The sequence below is a fragment of the Mustelus asterias genome, chromosome 10, assembly GCF_964213995.1.
Source record: "Mustelus asterias chromosome 10, sMusAst1.hap1.1, whole genome shotgun sequence".
Lineage (NCBI taxonomy): Eukaryota > Metazoa > Chordata > Chondrichthyes > Carcharhiniformes > Triakidae > Mustelus > Mustelus asterias.
This window is the reverse complement of record NC_135810.1, coordinates 13,462,314-13,477,512: the sequence shown is the minus strand read 5'-3', so window position 1 is coordinate 13,477,512 and position 15,199 is coordinate 13,462,314. Positions and strand designations below refer to the sequence as shown.

General features: G+C 46.7%; 1 protein-coding gene across 2 annotated transcripts in view; it reads left to right on the top strand.

The window, feature by feature from the left end:
• Positions 1 to 15,199, top strand: part of tbc1d4 (TBC1 domain family, member 4) — a 277,707-nt gene that overhangs the window by 236,417 nt on the left and 26,091 nt on the right. For both annotated transcript variants that reach the window (XM_078221580.1, XM_078221578.1), the window contains 3 exons: positions 10,175 to 10,347; positions 12,967 to 13,176; positions 15,002 to 15,163. In XM_078221580.1, coding sequence (XP_078077706.1) covers positions 10,175 to 10,347; positions 12,967 to 13,176; positions 15,002 to 15,163 — 545 coding nt within the window. The remainder of the gene's footprint in view (positions 1 to 10,174; positions 10,348 to 12,966; positions 13,177 to 15,001; positions 15,164 to 15,199) is intronic.

Genomic DNA, 15,199 nt, shown 5'->3' with positions numbered 1-15,199 from the left:
GAGATGCAGCAATGCTAAGCACTGTGCCACTGTGCCACCCTTTATTAGTTAGCTGTTTGTGGTGGACCTCAGTTGTGCCTTTGTCCTATATGGACCACCGTTGTGTGTGCTTGTCATACCTGGACACATCCCCTTCCAGTTTGGTTCCTCCCCTCGGCATCTAGTATAAAGGTGGCTGTCTCCTCCCCCTTGTTCAGTCCAGGTTGGTTATATGTTGAGATCTGCTCCTGATTCTGTTGTGAATAAAAGCCTACACTTATATTGGCATATCGGTAGTCTTTCGCCTTATTGATAGCGCATCACTGTTGAAAAGAAAACAGACCTTTACAACAATATCATTCAAATGGAGCTGGAAATTAAACGAGTATTACACAGCTGCCTAATGAGCTTTTATCACACTCCTCACACTTCTTTAACACCCCTGTTCTGACAGCAGTCCAGAATTTCAAATAAATAAGTTTAAATATTTGTATGATCTCCAGGTCATCGTTCAATCTGTTTATAAAGCATGTATTCTTATTTTTAATATAATTTATCTTGCTTAAACATTCCTCAAGGTTGAAGCAATTCCAACCGCACAGAATGTTAGATGTAAACACAGAAACATGCTTGCGCAGGTTCTCAGGTCATGTGAGAAAGCCTGAGGTTACGAGCAAGCAGACTCATGTACAATCGCAGACAACTAGCTCTGACATTTGGAGCCTCTTAATCTTTGCTCACACACAATTGCAACGCTTCTCTATAACCTCTGACCCTTTCAATTGCTGTGTTCCCTCTCTTCTCATTGTCAGTTCCTTTTCTGTTAATGTTCTTAGAAAAGCTACTTAATATGACTTATTTCTCTTGTAAGATGTTTACAAATTTGTGTTCGACATGGCTTGCTCTCCCCAGCAGCTGACGGCACCTAGGGGTGGCAGGGTGGCACAGTGGTTAGCACTGCTGCCTCACAGCGCCAGGGACCCGGGTTCAATTCCAGCCTCAGGTCATTGTCTGTGAGCAGTTTGCACGTTCTCCCCGTGTCTGCGTGGGTTTCCTCCGGGTGCTCCGGTTTCCTCCCACACTCCAAAGATGCGTGGGTTAGATTGATTGGCCATGCTAAATTGCCCTTAGTGTCCCAAGATGTGTAGGGTAGGGGGATTAGCAGGGTAAATATGTGGGGTTACAGGGATAGAGCCTCGGTCAGATTGTTGTCATTGTAGGCCTGATGGGCCGAATGGCCTTCTTCTGCACTGTAGAGATTCTATGATTCTAAGAAGTAGTCATCCCTGTATCTGACCAGAATGCAGATGGACAGTCGAGTCACCTATCTAAAGTTTTATAATGGAGTATAATGTGAGAAAATGTGAAGTTGTCTATTTTCGCAGGAAGGATAAAAAAAGAAGCATATTATCGAAATGGTGAGTGGTTTCAGAGCTCTGAGGTGCAGAGGGATCTGGTTGTCCTAATGCATGAATCACAAAATGTTTGTATCCAGGTACAGCAAGTAATTAGGGAAGCTAATGGAATGTTATCATTTATTATGAGGGTATTGATTACAAAAGTAGGGAGATTATGCTTCAGTTGTACAGGACACTGGTGAGAGCACATCAGGAGTATTGTGTACAGAATTGGTCACCTTATTTAAAGAAGTCTATAAATGCATTAGAAACAATTCAGAGAAGAGGCCTTGTTACCTGGAATAGGTGGGTTGAATGGTGAGAGAAGGTTGGACAGGCTTGGCTTGTACCTGTTGGAGTTTAGAAGAGTAAGAGGCGATTTGATTGAAACATGTAAGATCCTGAGGGGTCTTGACAGGGTGGATGTAGAGAAGATGGTTCCTCTTGTGGGAGAGTCTAGAACTAGGGTTTAAAAATAAGGAGTTAGGGTTAGGGTTTTCACTCAGAGGGCCGTGAATCTTCAGAACTCTTTTCGAAAAGGTGGTGATGGCAGAGTCTTTGAATATTTTTAAGGCAGAGCTAGATAGATTTTTGATAAGCAAAGAGGGTGAAAGGTTATGGGTGGGGGGAAGTAGGTGGGATGAAGATTCGAGGGTACTATCAGATCAGCCACGAACGGGAAGCATGCGCTGGGAGGCAGGAGAATCTCGCCCGTGAATTTTAAAATCGTTGTTGGACGAGGAGAAAGTGTGGGTCAGGGAGCACGTGAATGGTGGGTGAATGGGACCTGGTGCAAGGAAGGACACAGAGCAACAGAGTTCAACTGCAGGGAGGAAGATGGACGTGGTGGCACAATGGTTAGCACTGCTGTCTCACAGTGCCAGAATGAAAAAAACACTCAGAAACCGGGGAACCATCACCAGATTCTCTTTATTTACAAACTTATCTCCACTCCTAAGAGTGCTTCAGATACAAAGTCAGAATCTGGAGTGTCAGTAGCCCTGACACTCCTCAATATATATGCAGGTGAGACTCCCTGATTGGGGCAAGCATTCATTACCTTTTGATTTGATTTATTATTTTCACATGTATTGGTATACAGTGAAGAGTATTGTTTCTTGCACGCTATACAGACAAGGCATACCGTTCATAAAGAAGGAAAGGAGTGCAGAATGTAGTACTACAGTCATAGCTAGGGTGTAGAGAAAGATCAACTTAGTGCGAGGTAGGTCCATTCAAAAGTCTGATGGCAGCAGGGAAGAAGCTGTTCTTGAGTCGGCTGGTACGTGACCTCAGACTTTTGTATCCTTTTCCCGATGGAAGAAGGTTGAAGAGAGAATGTCCGGGGTGCGTGGGGTCCTTGATGATGCTGGTTACTTTTCCGAGGCAGTGGGAAGTGTCGACGGAGTCAATGGATGGGAGGCTGGTTTGCGCGATGGACTGGGCTTCATTCACGGCCCTTTGTAGCTTCCTGTGGTCTTGGGCAGAGCAGGAGCCATACCAAGCTGTGACACAAGCAGAAAGAATGCTTTCTATGGTACATCCGTAAAAGTTGGTGAGAGTCGTAGCGGACATGCCATACCTCAATCAGGGAGCTCATACTCCAAGAGGGCAACCTCATGGGCTTCATTGAGATCATTACACAGAAGTTCCAAAAATAAAACCTACCTCTGGCCAAACTTGTGGACACCTGTCTCCTTAAGCCTTAACATCAAATTGGTTATGCTCCTGTGACACACTTTGGACCATTTTGTTATATTAAAGGTGTTAAATCAAAACCAGCTATTGTATTTAACTCCACTAAAGAGGACATTCTGAAGTTTCTGGCCTGGATATTGCTCAGGATAACACCCAATATTCCCCAGTTCTTTATGTAATGCAAGTTATTGTTTTGGGTATCTCTGTGGCTGTACAAAAAAAGGGATCATTGATGATTTGGTGATTTCTTTTGGGTGGTTTATCCTCTCAAGAGACAAGCAATTCGAGTGAAAGCACAATTTTAAAAATAATAAGGAAGTACGAGAGGAGCAGCATGTCTCAGCTTGCTCTACTCTTAGCTGAAAGGATTTGTGGTTCTTCCTCTCTGAAGGATGGCTAGTTACGACAGAGACTGAAAGCCTGCACACTGATTGCGGTGATTTATCATTGCTGCTATCAGAATCTGGCCAGTCTGATCTTGTGGAATGCATTTCTAATGCTGACAAAGGAAGTCAAAGTGACTCATTTAATGGAGATTTGGACGGTTTGTAGCCGGGGTCTGCAAAGGTGGAGGCAGCGGGCGTGTTTCATTATTAGCCAAGAATGTCCAGCAGACACCTAGACACAGACAGCCATTTACGACTTCTCATTTAAAGGTAATCCTTTCTGTTGTTCGCTGTGTGAGACACAGAGCGATGAATTTATATTTTCCTGCAAGTCCAAGGGAAGTGACATACTTGTTTCCGTACATTGCAACTTTGAGAAGACAATGCTGTTTTCAGTGTAACAAGTACCAGCCAGTCTTTTTTGTCATTAATCCAACTGTGTGGCTCAAACTGTTGCCTTTTGGTGTCACGACTGTTCAGCAGGACGATTAACCAAACATAACCAGAGATTAGCATGCAAATATTTCAGCCAATAGCAGGCGTGCTGCTGTACGGATGGGTGTGACTGACAAAATCTCAAATCACCTTCAGATTCTATATTTCATAGAATCATAGAATCTCTACAGTGCAGAAGGAGGCCATTCGGCCCATCGAGTCTGCACCAACAATCTCACCCAGGCACTATTCCCGTCACCCCACTATTTACCCCGTTAATCCCTCTAACCTATGCATCCCAGGACACGAAGGGGCAATTTATCATGGCCAATCAACGAATCCCACACATCTTTGGGGTGTGGGAGGAAACCGGAGCACCTGGAGGAAATGTATGGAGACACGGGGAGAATATGCAAACTCCACACAGACAATGACCCGAGGCCGGAATTGAACCCAGGTCCCTGGCGCTGTGAGGCAGCAGTGCTAACCACTGTCCCACCGTGCCACCCCTTTTAACTTTTTTTGCCCTATTAGTGCCCCTGACACTAATGGGCAATTTAGCATGGCCAATCACCTAACCCGCACATCTTTGGACTGTGGGAGGAAACTGGAGCACCCGGAGGAAACACATGCAGACACAGGGAGAATGTGCAAACTCTGCACAGACAATGACCCAAGCCGGGAATCGAACCCTGCTCCCTGGAGCTGTGAGACTGTAGTGCTAACCACTGTGCCACTGTGCCACCATTTGTCTGCACAAAACATTCTTCAGTTATGTTGTTGGGAAAGTGCTTCTTAGAACACAGAAAGGTAAGAGGGGATCTTGAAATTCACAAGAAGGCAAAGAGTTTTGAAAAGATTGAGTAAAGAGTGTTCCCTCCAATGATTCTAGTTGTACAAGACATTGGTAAGGCTACACTTGGAATACTGTGTACAGTTCTGGTCACCCTATTATAGAAAGGATATTATTAAACTACAAAGTTTAAATTTACAGAAAAAGTTTACTAGGATGCTACTGAAACTTGATCGTTTGAGCTATAAGGAGAGGCTGGATAGACTGGGACTTTTTTCTCTGGAGCGGAGGATGCCGAGGGGTGATCTTATGGAGGTCTATAAAATAATGAGGGGCATAGATCAGCTAGATAGTCAATATCTTTTCCCAAGGGTAGGGGAGTCTAAAACTAGAGGGCATAGGTTTAAGATGAGAGGGGAGAGATACAAAAGGGTCCAGAGGGTGGTGAGTGTCTGGAACAAGCTGTCAGAGGTAGTAGTAGAGGCAAATACAATTTTGTCTTTTAAAAAACGTTTAGACAGTTACACGGGTAGGATGGGTATAGAGGGATATGGGACAAACGCAGGCAATTGGGACTAGCTTAGTGATTAAAAACAAAGGGGCAGCATGGACAAGTTGGGCCAAAGGGCCTGTTTCCATGCTGTAAACCTCTATGACTGGGTCTATAACTAGGGGTCTTGAATGAAGAGAGTTGTCGGGGTCTGGGACGTTCTATCTGAACACGTGGTGGAATATGATCCCATAAATCAGCAGTGCTGCCGAGGGCGGCACAGTGGTTATCACTGCTGCCTTGCAGCGCCAGGGTCCCGGGTTCAATTCCAGCCTTGGGTTTGCACGTTCTCTCTGTGCCTGCATGGGTTTCCTCTGGGTGCTCTGGTTTCCTCCCACACATTGGCCGTGCTAAATTGCCCCTTAGTATGTAGGCTAGGGGGATGAACAGGATAAATATGAGGGGTTGTGGGGATAGGGCAGGGGAGGGCCTGGTAAGATGCTCTGTCGGAGGGTTGGTGTAAACCTGATGGGCTGAATGGCCTCAGTCTGCACTGTAGGAATTCTATAACTGTTTTTTGGATTCCCCGCCCAGCGGAAATAACCTTTCAACGTCCACCCCATCAAGCCCCCCTCAGAATCATGGAGGTTTAAATGGGATATATAGAATATAGAACATTACAGCGCAGTAAGCTCCAGAAAAAGTAGAATCATAGAATCCTACAGTGCAGAAAGAGGCCATTCGGCCCATCGAGTCTGCACCATCCACAATCCCACCCAGGCCCTATCCCCATAACTCCCTGTATTCTCCCTAGCTCATTCCCCCTGACATTAAGGGGCAATTTAGCATGGCCAATCCACCCAACCCGCACATCTTTGGACTCCAAATTACTCAGACTCTTATCATAGGAGAGCCCCCATCTTATCACGTGCGTGTAACCTAAGCAGACGCTCTGGTACAGGACTGGGGGAGTGATATGTGACTTAGATTTCTTCTGACGAGACGGTAACCTGCCTGCTGTCTCACGTCATCGATCCCCATGGCACTGTTTCGAAGGAGAGCAGGGGAGTTATACCCCTATGCTCTGGTCAATATTTATCCCTCAACCAACATCACAGAAACAGATGATGTGATCATCATTGCATTGTGTATGTGGAACCTTGCTACGTGTACAAACTGACCCTCACAATGGCAACATTGCAAAAATGTCTACACTTCAGATTTGTTTCCTTGACTGTGAAGTTCATTGGACAGCCTGAGGTTGTGAAAAGTGCTATGTAAGTGCAAATGTTCTTTTATTCTGACCGGGGTTATTTATGATTGTGGTGTCACCTATGCAGTTCCAAGAAACCTTTGAACAATGCAGTCGGTTTTAGCATTGCGAGAGATCCCACTAACTGGTGTACCATTGATGGCTGTCTCTCTCCTTATCTTAGAAACTATTCTTTCAGGGTGAGGCACTTCATGGGGAGATGGATTGGGCCAGAGTGCAGGCTCCTGCTGCAGCATAGGTTGTATCTGCTGGCTGTGGAGATGCTAGTCTGTGCTGCCCATGAAGGTTGCCACAATTGTGACTGAGCAAAGGTTCAATGAGGAATTCTTCTAATGGATGCCAACAACAACCTGCATTCATATATTCATAAATTCATATCGGGCAGCACAATGTTTAGCACGACTGCCTCACAACGCCAGGGACCTGGGTTCAAATCCGAGCTTGGGTTACTGTCTGTGCGGAGTCTGCACGTTCTCCCCATGTCTGCGTGGGTTTCCTCCAGCTGCTTCAGTTTTCTCCCACACTCTGAAAGACATACTGGTTAGGTGCATTGGCCATGCTAAATTCTTCCTCAGTGTACCCAAACAGGCGTTGGAGTGTGGCGACTAGGGGATTCTCACAGTAACTACATTGCAATGTTAATGTAAGCCTACTCGTGACTAATAAATAGCACCTTGAACAAAGTAAAAAGTCACATCCCCCTTCACAAAGAAATATTGGGACAGTTTACTAAAAGCTTAATCAGCGAAATAGATTTTCAGGAGTGTCTTAAAGAAGCGAGGGAGAGAGATTTCGGAAGGAAATTCCAGAATTTAGGATCTTGACAGTACAAGGCAGTCACAGAGGTTCAGAAACATAACTGTCTGGAAATACTCAACAGAGACTTGGTTAAGGGAAGGACAGGATTGGCAGCTTAACATTCCAGGAAACAGATGTTTCAGGCGGGATAGGGGGGATGTAAAAGAGGTGGGGGAGATTGGAGAAACTTGGTTTGTTCTCACTGGAACGATGGAGGTTGAGGGGCGACCTGATAGAAGTCTACAAGATTATGAGAGGCATGGACAGAGTGGATACTCAGAAGCTTTTCCCCCAAGGTGGAAGAGTCAATTACTATGGGACACAGCTTTAAAGTGCGAGGGGCAAGGTTTAAAGGAGATGTACAAGGCAGATTTTGTACACAGAGGGTGGTGGGTGCCTGGAACTCGTTGCCAGGGGAGATAGTGGAAACGAATACGATAGTGACTTTTAAGGGCGTGTTGACAAATACATGAATAGGATGGGAATAGAGGGATATGGTCCCTGGAAGGGTAGGGGGTTTTAGTTAAGTCGGGCAGCATGGTTGGTGCAGGTTTGGATGGCCGAAGGACCTGTTCCTGTGCTGTAATTTTATTTGTTCTTTGTTCTTTGTCAGGCAGCATCTGTCGGGAGAGGAGCAGAGTTAACATTTCAGATCAATGACCTGTTCTGATGAACGGCCATCGACCTGAAACTTTGGGCAGAATTTTCCGGTCCTGTCAGCAGCGGGAAGCTTGGCGGGTGGGGGAATTTAATTTGGCATGAAGCTAAAAATCAGTTTTCCCAACGGCAGTGTGAACTTTATCAGTCATGTTCCCGATACTTTAAAGGTGGGCTAAAGGTGGGTCAAACTTCCCGGCGAACAATGTCGGGAAACGCGTCATGCACGCTTATTAAAAGGCCACCTTGCCAACATTAAGTTCCCAAGCCAGTGAGAAATAAGAAAGTTCACATTCTCAATCACATACCATTGGCCACGCATCTGGCGAGGTCGACTTCTGGCATGATTAGTGGTGAGTTGCTGCTGCAGTGCCCTCTTTAGGAAGAAGCTCCAACAATAACCAGGAACTTCAACACCATCCTGGAAAAAGCAGCCCGCTTGATTGGCACCCCATCCACAAACACTCACTGCCTCCACCACCGAAGTACAGTAACAACAGCATGCACCATCTACAAGATGCACTGTAGGGACTCACCAAGGCTTGTTTGACAGCACCTTCCACTTCCACCACCGCTGTCATCTAGGGCAGCAGATACCTGGGAACACCACACTTGCAAGTTCCCCTCCAAGCCTTTCACCATCCTGATTTGGAAATATATCGCTATTCCTTCACTATCACTGGGTCAGGATTCTGGAACACCCTCCCTAACAGCACTGTGGGTGTACCTGTACTACAAGGATTGCAATGGTTCAAGAAGGTGGTTCACCACCACCTTCTCAAGGGCAATAAATGCTGGCCTAGCCAGTGGAGCCCACATCTCTTTAATGAATAATAAAATTAGAAGTGTAGTATCTGTTTCACTTTTAGGACACAACAAATTGTGGAATTAGGTTTTAAAGAAACATGGAAGCCCCTTGGAAGAACTTACAGTTACGAGGATAGATTGGATAAAGGGGGCAAGCTGTTCTCCTGGGGGAAGAGAAGGTTGAGAGGAGATTTGATCGGGCTTTCAAAAGCATGGGAGATCCAGACAGTGGACTGGGGAGAAACTGTTCTCGTCTGTAGAAGGGTTGAGAAGCAGAGGCCACTGATTCACGGTCACCCGCAAAAAAGAAATCAACAGTGGCATGAGAAAGATATTGGCACTGCGAGCAGTTAGGATCTGGAATGCACGGCCTGAGAGTGTGGTGGAGACAGATTCACACAGCGAGCGGTTAGGATCTGGAATGCGTGGCGTGGTGGAGGCTGATTCATTTGTGGGCTTTCAAAACAAATTTGAATAAATACTTGAAGAGAGAAAATTGGTGAGACCGCGGGGCAAAGCCTGGCACTGGTACCAGCTGATTTACTGTGGCAGAGAGCTGACACTGACACATGAGCTGAATGGCCTTCTCTGCCGTAACCCATTCTATGATTTGTTTGCATATAAATCCCAAAGATGCGGTGTATTTAAAAAGGAAAGCGTGATCGTACCAACAGGGTAAATGATTTGCAAGTGGTGGATCAGTGGAAAAGTAAGTCCCTCATGCTGTGGATTGGATGATCCAATTGCCTCACTTGTTGCTGATGCTGGAAGATGGCTTTCTTCAATTCATCACTGGCGATGAGATCAACACTTTTACAAAGGTTCTCCAAATAGTGGAGAGCGGGTGGCTTCCTCGTTAGTATTTCAGTGTAGTTCCACTTCACGGGTTATCTATCTCAAACTCCAGGAAAGGGCAATAGAGACGTGTGTGTATAACTCTTGCATGCTCGAATGGTTCCTGAGGGTGCATTGGGCAGTGCTGAAAACTGGGAGATGTCCAACTGCTCGGCTGTATTCTTGCCGGCTGCGCTCGCCCCAAAACAACCGGAAAATCCCACCAGAGGTCAATGGACCGTTGCATGGTCTGCCCCCCTGCCTGATATGATGCACGTGGTGGGCGGGACGGGAGAACTCCCCCCCCCTCTCCTTTAACATGTGCTAACCCTTTCCCCCCAAAAACAAATCATTGGTTGTTGCTTTGTAAGATAATCTGCCTTGTCTTTTTGTTCACCCTTTTAGCTCACTAACCTCTGTCTTCACACAAATAGGCTGTATTTCCTCCTTTGCCAAATGGTTTAATAAATATCCAACTTTCTTGTCCACATGGCAAGTGGATAGTTTTTACTAAACTATCTAATGCCATTGAGTTGTTTATTTCTTGGCCTACACCAAAGCGGCAAAGAGTTCGACATGCCTGAGTCTTGGCTTGTCTCTGTGAATGCTTTCCCTTATCTGCTTCAGTGATGGTGAAGGCAGGAGAAGGGCCTTTTCTGGCTGCAGCACAGAGTCACTGAGCGGGAGTGGAGTCGTCCTCACTCCGCGTCGGATCTCGTGGCGTCAGCGGATCTTCCTACGTGTCGCCTCACCCATGAACAAGTCCTCCACAGCCATGCAGCAGAAAGGAACGTTGGAAGGTACAGTGTGCCAAGAGCTGTGAGCGGGGGGGGGGGGGGTTGGTTTGTAACCTTATCGCCAATCTAAAATGGCCTACATGGACAAACGAGTGCTAGTCTGACAGAGCAGGAATTCAGGTGGGCTCCACTGTGAGTGGGCAACTTGCTCCTAATAAAATGAACAAATGATTATCTATGAGTTGCTCTGTAAGAAATGGGATTCCAGAGCAATGAAACAGAACCTGAAAAGGTGACAAGGAAATATAGACCAGTTAGACTAACATCCGGTGATGGAAAATTGCTTGAGTCTTAAAAATAAAGATAGGGTGACTGTACATCTTGAAAAAACTTCCAGCTGATCAGAGAGAGCCAGCATGAATTTGTAAAGGGTAGGTTCTTGCCTGATGAACCTGATGGCCTTCTTTTCAAGAGCAGCACGGTGGCACAGTGGTTAGCACTGCTGCCTCACAGCGCCAGGGACCCGGGTTCAATTCCTGGCTTAGGTCACTGTCTGAGTGGAGTTTGCACATTCTCCCCATGTCTGCGTGGGTTTCCTCCGGGTGCTCTGGTTTCCTCCCACAGTCCAAAGATGTGTGGATTAGGTAGATTGGCCGTACTAAATTGCCCCTTAGTGTCAGGGGAACTAGCTAGGGTAAATGCATGGGGTTATGGGGATGGGATCTGGGTGGGATTGTGGTCAGTGCAGACTCGATGGGCCAAATGGTCACCTTCTGCACTGTAGGGATTCTATGATTCCAGATAACTAAATAATGGGCGGGGAAATGTGTATGGATATCATGTATTTGAACTTTGAGAAGATATTTGATTAAATCCCTCATGAGTGACTCCTCGCTAAACATGAAGTGAAGCTCATGGGGCTGAAGGCAAATTGTTGAAATGTGTCTGAAAGTGGCTGAACAGAAAGAGACAGAGAATAGGGATGATGGACAGGTATTCTAAATGGCAACTGGGACTGGCGGTGCCCTGCCAGGATCTGTGTTGGGGCCTCAGCTATTTGCTGTATTTATTAATTGGTGACTTAGATGATAGGATAGAAAGCCACATGACCAAATCTGCCAGAGACACAAAGATAGGCGGCATTGTAAGCTACGTAGCTGGAAGCATAAAATTACACAGATATTGTTAGGATTAAGTGAATGGACAAAACTGTGACAAATGGACCTCAATGAAAGCAAATTGTAATAAGTCCTCGGAGGCAGAAGTCCCTTCACCAAAATTCCTTTATTTACAAGTCTGACATCAGCATACAGAGTGCTTTCAGTTAGCAGTCTACACTAGGAGTCCCAGAGGAACTGACACTGCTGGTTAAGTACAAAGCAAGAGGCTCCCTGACTGACCCATCAACTTGGCCCTTAATCAGGGAGTTCATATTCTAACAGGCCCACCTCAATTGCCCGATTAAAGCCATCACACAAATGTTATATCATTCAAAGGACAGGACAAAATACTATGTAAATGGTGAAAAGCTAGAGACAGTGCAAGTCCAAAGAGACTTGGGGTTCAGGTACACGGATCTTTAAAATATCATGAACAGGGACTGAACCTAATCAAAAAGACTTGTGGATTGTTGACCTTTATCACTGGAAGAACAGAATACAAGGGGCTTGAAAGTCATGCTGCAGTTATGCAAAGTTGTGGTGAAACCAGACTTAGTGTTCAGTGAACATTGCTGGGTACCACATCTTAAGAAGAACAGATTAGCCTTGGAGGAACTAAGAACATCATGAAATACTCAGTTACCCCTCGCTCAACAAGGTGTAACACTGTGGTGTTTACAGTGAGGATCCTATGTATGTCGTTGAAATTCATGTCAAATCCCTGATTTTGGTGCTGATTGCATCTGCGAAGAGGTAACAGGATACCCTCTGGAGGAACAGGGTGTCCCTGACAGCATCCCCTGGGTTTCCGTGTTTAACTGCACAAGTGCAGGCAGCGAATGTCATTGTCAGTGACACCAGAGTATTGACAATGAGTGTTGATGGTTTCACCATCGTGCCAAAATCTGGGCCAATGGTTTTGCTTGATTATCTTTTCAAGGACCAGGGAAGAAGGTGGCACAACATTGTCCACAATTGAAGTAACTGGGACAGAGACCGTGGCAGGGTGAATTGCACTTGGCACTGCGGGCATATCAGACGGGCACGATAAATGTCCTCTTTGCATTCTCAATTTCTCGTCCTCTCGTCTAGAGATGACCTTGGAGATGGGTCGCTATGTTCTGCTCCTTTCACGCCAGTTGGTTAGCATAAGTGTGGCACGGTGGCACAATGGTTAGCACTGCTGCCTCACAGCATCAGGGACCCGGGTTCAGTTCTGGCCTCGGGTGACTGTCGGTGTGGAGTTTGCACATTCTCCCCGTGTCTGCATGAGTTTCCCCCAGGTGCTCTGGTTTCCTCCCACTGTCCAAAGATGTGCGGGTTAGGTTGATTCGCCATGCTGAATTGCCCCTTAGTGTCCTAAGGTGTGTAGGTTAGGAGGGATTAGCAGGATATATGGGTGAGGTTACGGGGATAGGGCGTGGGTGGGATGTTCTGTCGGAGTGTCAGTGCAGACTCAATGGGCTTCCTTCTGCACTGTCGGGATTCTATGATAACAAAGTTGGGCTTCCTATTTCTGCAGATCACCTGGATCCCATTGAGTTGCCACCACTTTCCCCACTCACCCCAGCTGTGGAGGAGGACCCCATGGCCTCTCTGTTGGTGGCGGATGACGTCCCAGTTGGGGAGAAGAAGAAACACTCTTCGGAGGAGCTGCGGATCATGTGGAGAAAGGCCATTTGTCAGCAGATCTTGTTGCTGCGGATGGAGAAGGAAAATCAAAGGCTGGAAGGTTAGTTCCCCCAGAAATACAAGATATATCGATATTAAAATATTTGCAGTGGATGTAGTAATGCATTTGAACGTCAACATTGCATAAAAGTTAAAGTTTATTTATTCGTCACAAGTAGGCTTGCATTAACACTGCAATGAAGTTACTGTGAAATTTGCCACACTCTGGCACCTGTTCGGGTCAATGCACCCTAACCAGCGCGTCTTTCAGACTGTGGGAGGAAACCGGAGCACCCGGAGGAAAACCACACAGACACGGGAAGAATGTGCAAACTCTGCACAGACACTCACCTGAGGCCTGAATTGAACCCGGGTCCCTGGCGCTGTGACGCAGCAGTGCTAACCACTGTACCACGTGCTGCCCAAATTGATTCCTCATTACAATGGTGACTATACTTCATTGATTGGAAAGTGCTTCAGGTGGTTATGACAAGTGCAGTGTGAATGGCAGTCTTTTCTTCGACAACTTAGTGCTTCTTTCGCTGCCGCAGTGTGATCCGGCCTATCACCCCGACACAACTGTCTGGCTTAACCATCCGAATAACAAATTCTAATTGTCGCTCTCCTATTGACGCCAGCCAGAAGAACGAGGAGTGAGAGAGAGAGAGAAAAACAGGGCCAAATGTTGGCTGCCGATCATTGCCCAGGCCACACAGGAAGTCTGGCAAGCTGCAGCTGGCAAGTGTGATGCCCTAACCAGACATAAAGGAAAGCAGGCAGGCAGTGCACTGCTGCCTTGTGTTTACCAAGTGAACCTATTGAAGTGGGTCTGGTGACCTTGCTCATCTGCTGCCATTGCATGAGGTGGCATGGCGGCACAGTGGTTAGCACTGCTGCCTTATAGCGCCAGGGACCGAGGTTCGATTCCCGGCTTGGGTCACTGTCTGTGCAAAGTCTGCACGTTCTCCCTGTGTCTGCGTGGGTTTCCTCCAGGTGCTCCAGTTTCTTCCCACAGTCCAAAGATGTGTGGGCTAGGTGGACTGGCAGTGCTAAATTGCCCCTTAGTGTCAGGGGACTAGCTAGGGTAAATGCATGGGGTTATGGGGATAGGACCTGGGTTTGATTGTGGTTGATGCAGACTCGATGGGCCGAATGGCCTCCTTCTGCACTGCAGGGATTTGATGATGCTACATTCTGCAAGACTTGTTTGTGGACTTCAAAATGAAGCAATTCAAGGATGATTGCTCACCAAAGACACATTCTCCATGTGGGTTTCCTCCGGATGCTCCGGTTTCCTCCTACAGTCCAAAGGTATGCAGGTAGGTGGATTGGACATGGTAAATGTGTGGGGTTACGGAGATAGGGCAGAGGAGTGAGCCTGGGTGATATGTTCTGTCAGTGAGTTGGTGCAGACTCACTGGGCCGAATGGCCTCTTCTGCATTTTGGGGATTCTATGATCCTATCTACGAGAGAGGGAGAGGATGAGATAATTGGGGGGGACGTTTACCTCAGTGCACTGGTGGGAAACCCATGGGATTGGACGGGACATTGATTTTACACTCTGCCCAATGGGGGGCAATTCTAACCTAATCTGCCCATCAGGGAACTGACAGGGTTGAGTGCAAAGCTGGTTTTATGCCCCCCGCCCTCCACCCCTCCCTGCACCCCCCCCACCCCACCCCCCCCTCCCCCCCATCGATTTTAATTCCCAATGAAGTCAACGTGTAACAATGGGCAAGTAGCCAAATCGATGTTCCACCCGATTGCATGTGTTTCCGAGGCAAAGTGTCAGGTTAAAATTGTCCCTCTCTTCCCCCGTCCTGTCTGAATATTGTGCCGATGTACAGTTGCTGAGTTATTAACCGCATGGATTTTCCATTTGCAGCAAGCAGAGATGAGCTTCAGACCAGAAAGGTGAAATTGGACTACGAAGAATTTGTGATTTGCCAAAAAGAAGTCTCTGCAGTTTGGGATAAAATGCTGACCACTCCAGGAAGGGCAAAGGTGAAAGTTGACATGGAGAAGGTTCACACTGCTCTTAGTCAAGGTCAGTGCTTGATTACATGGCTAACTGGGTTCCCCA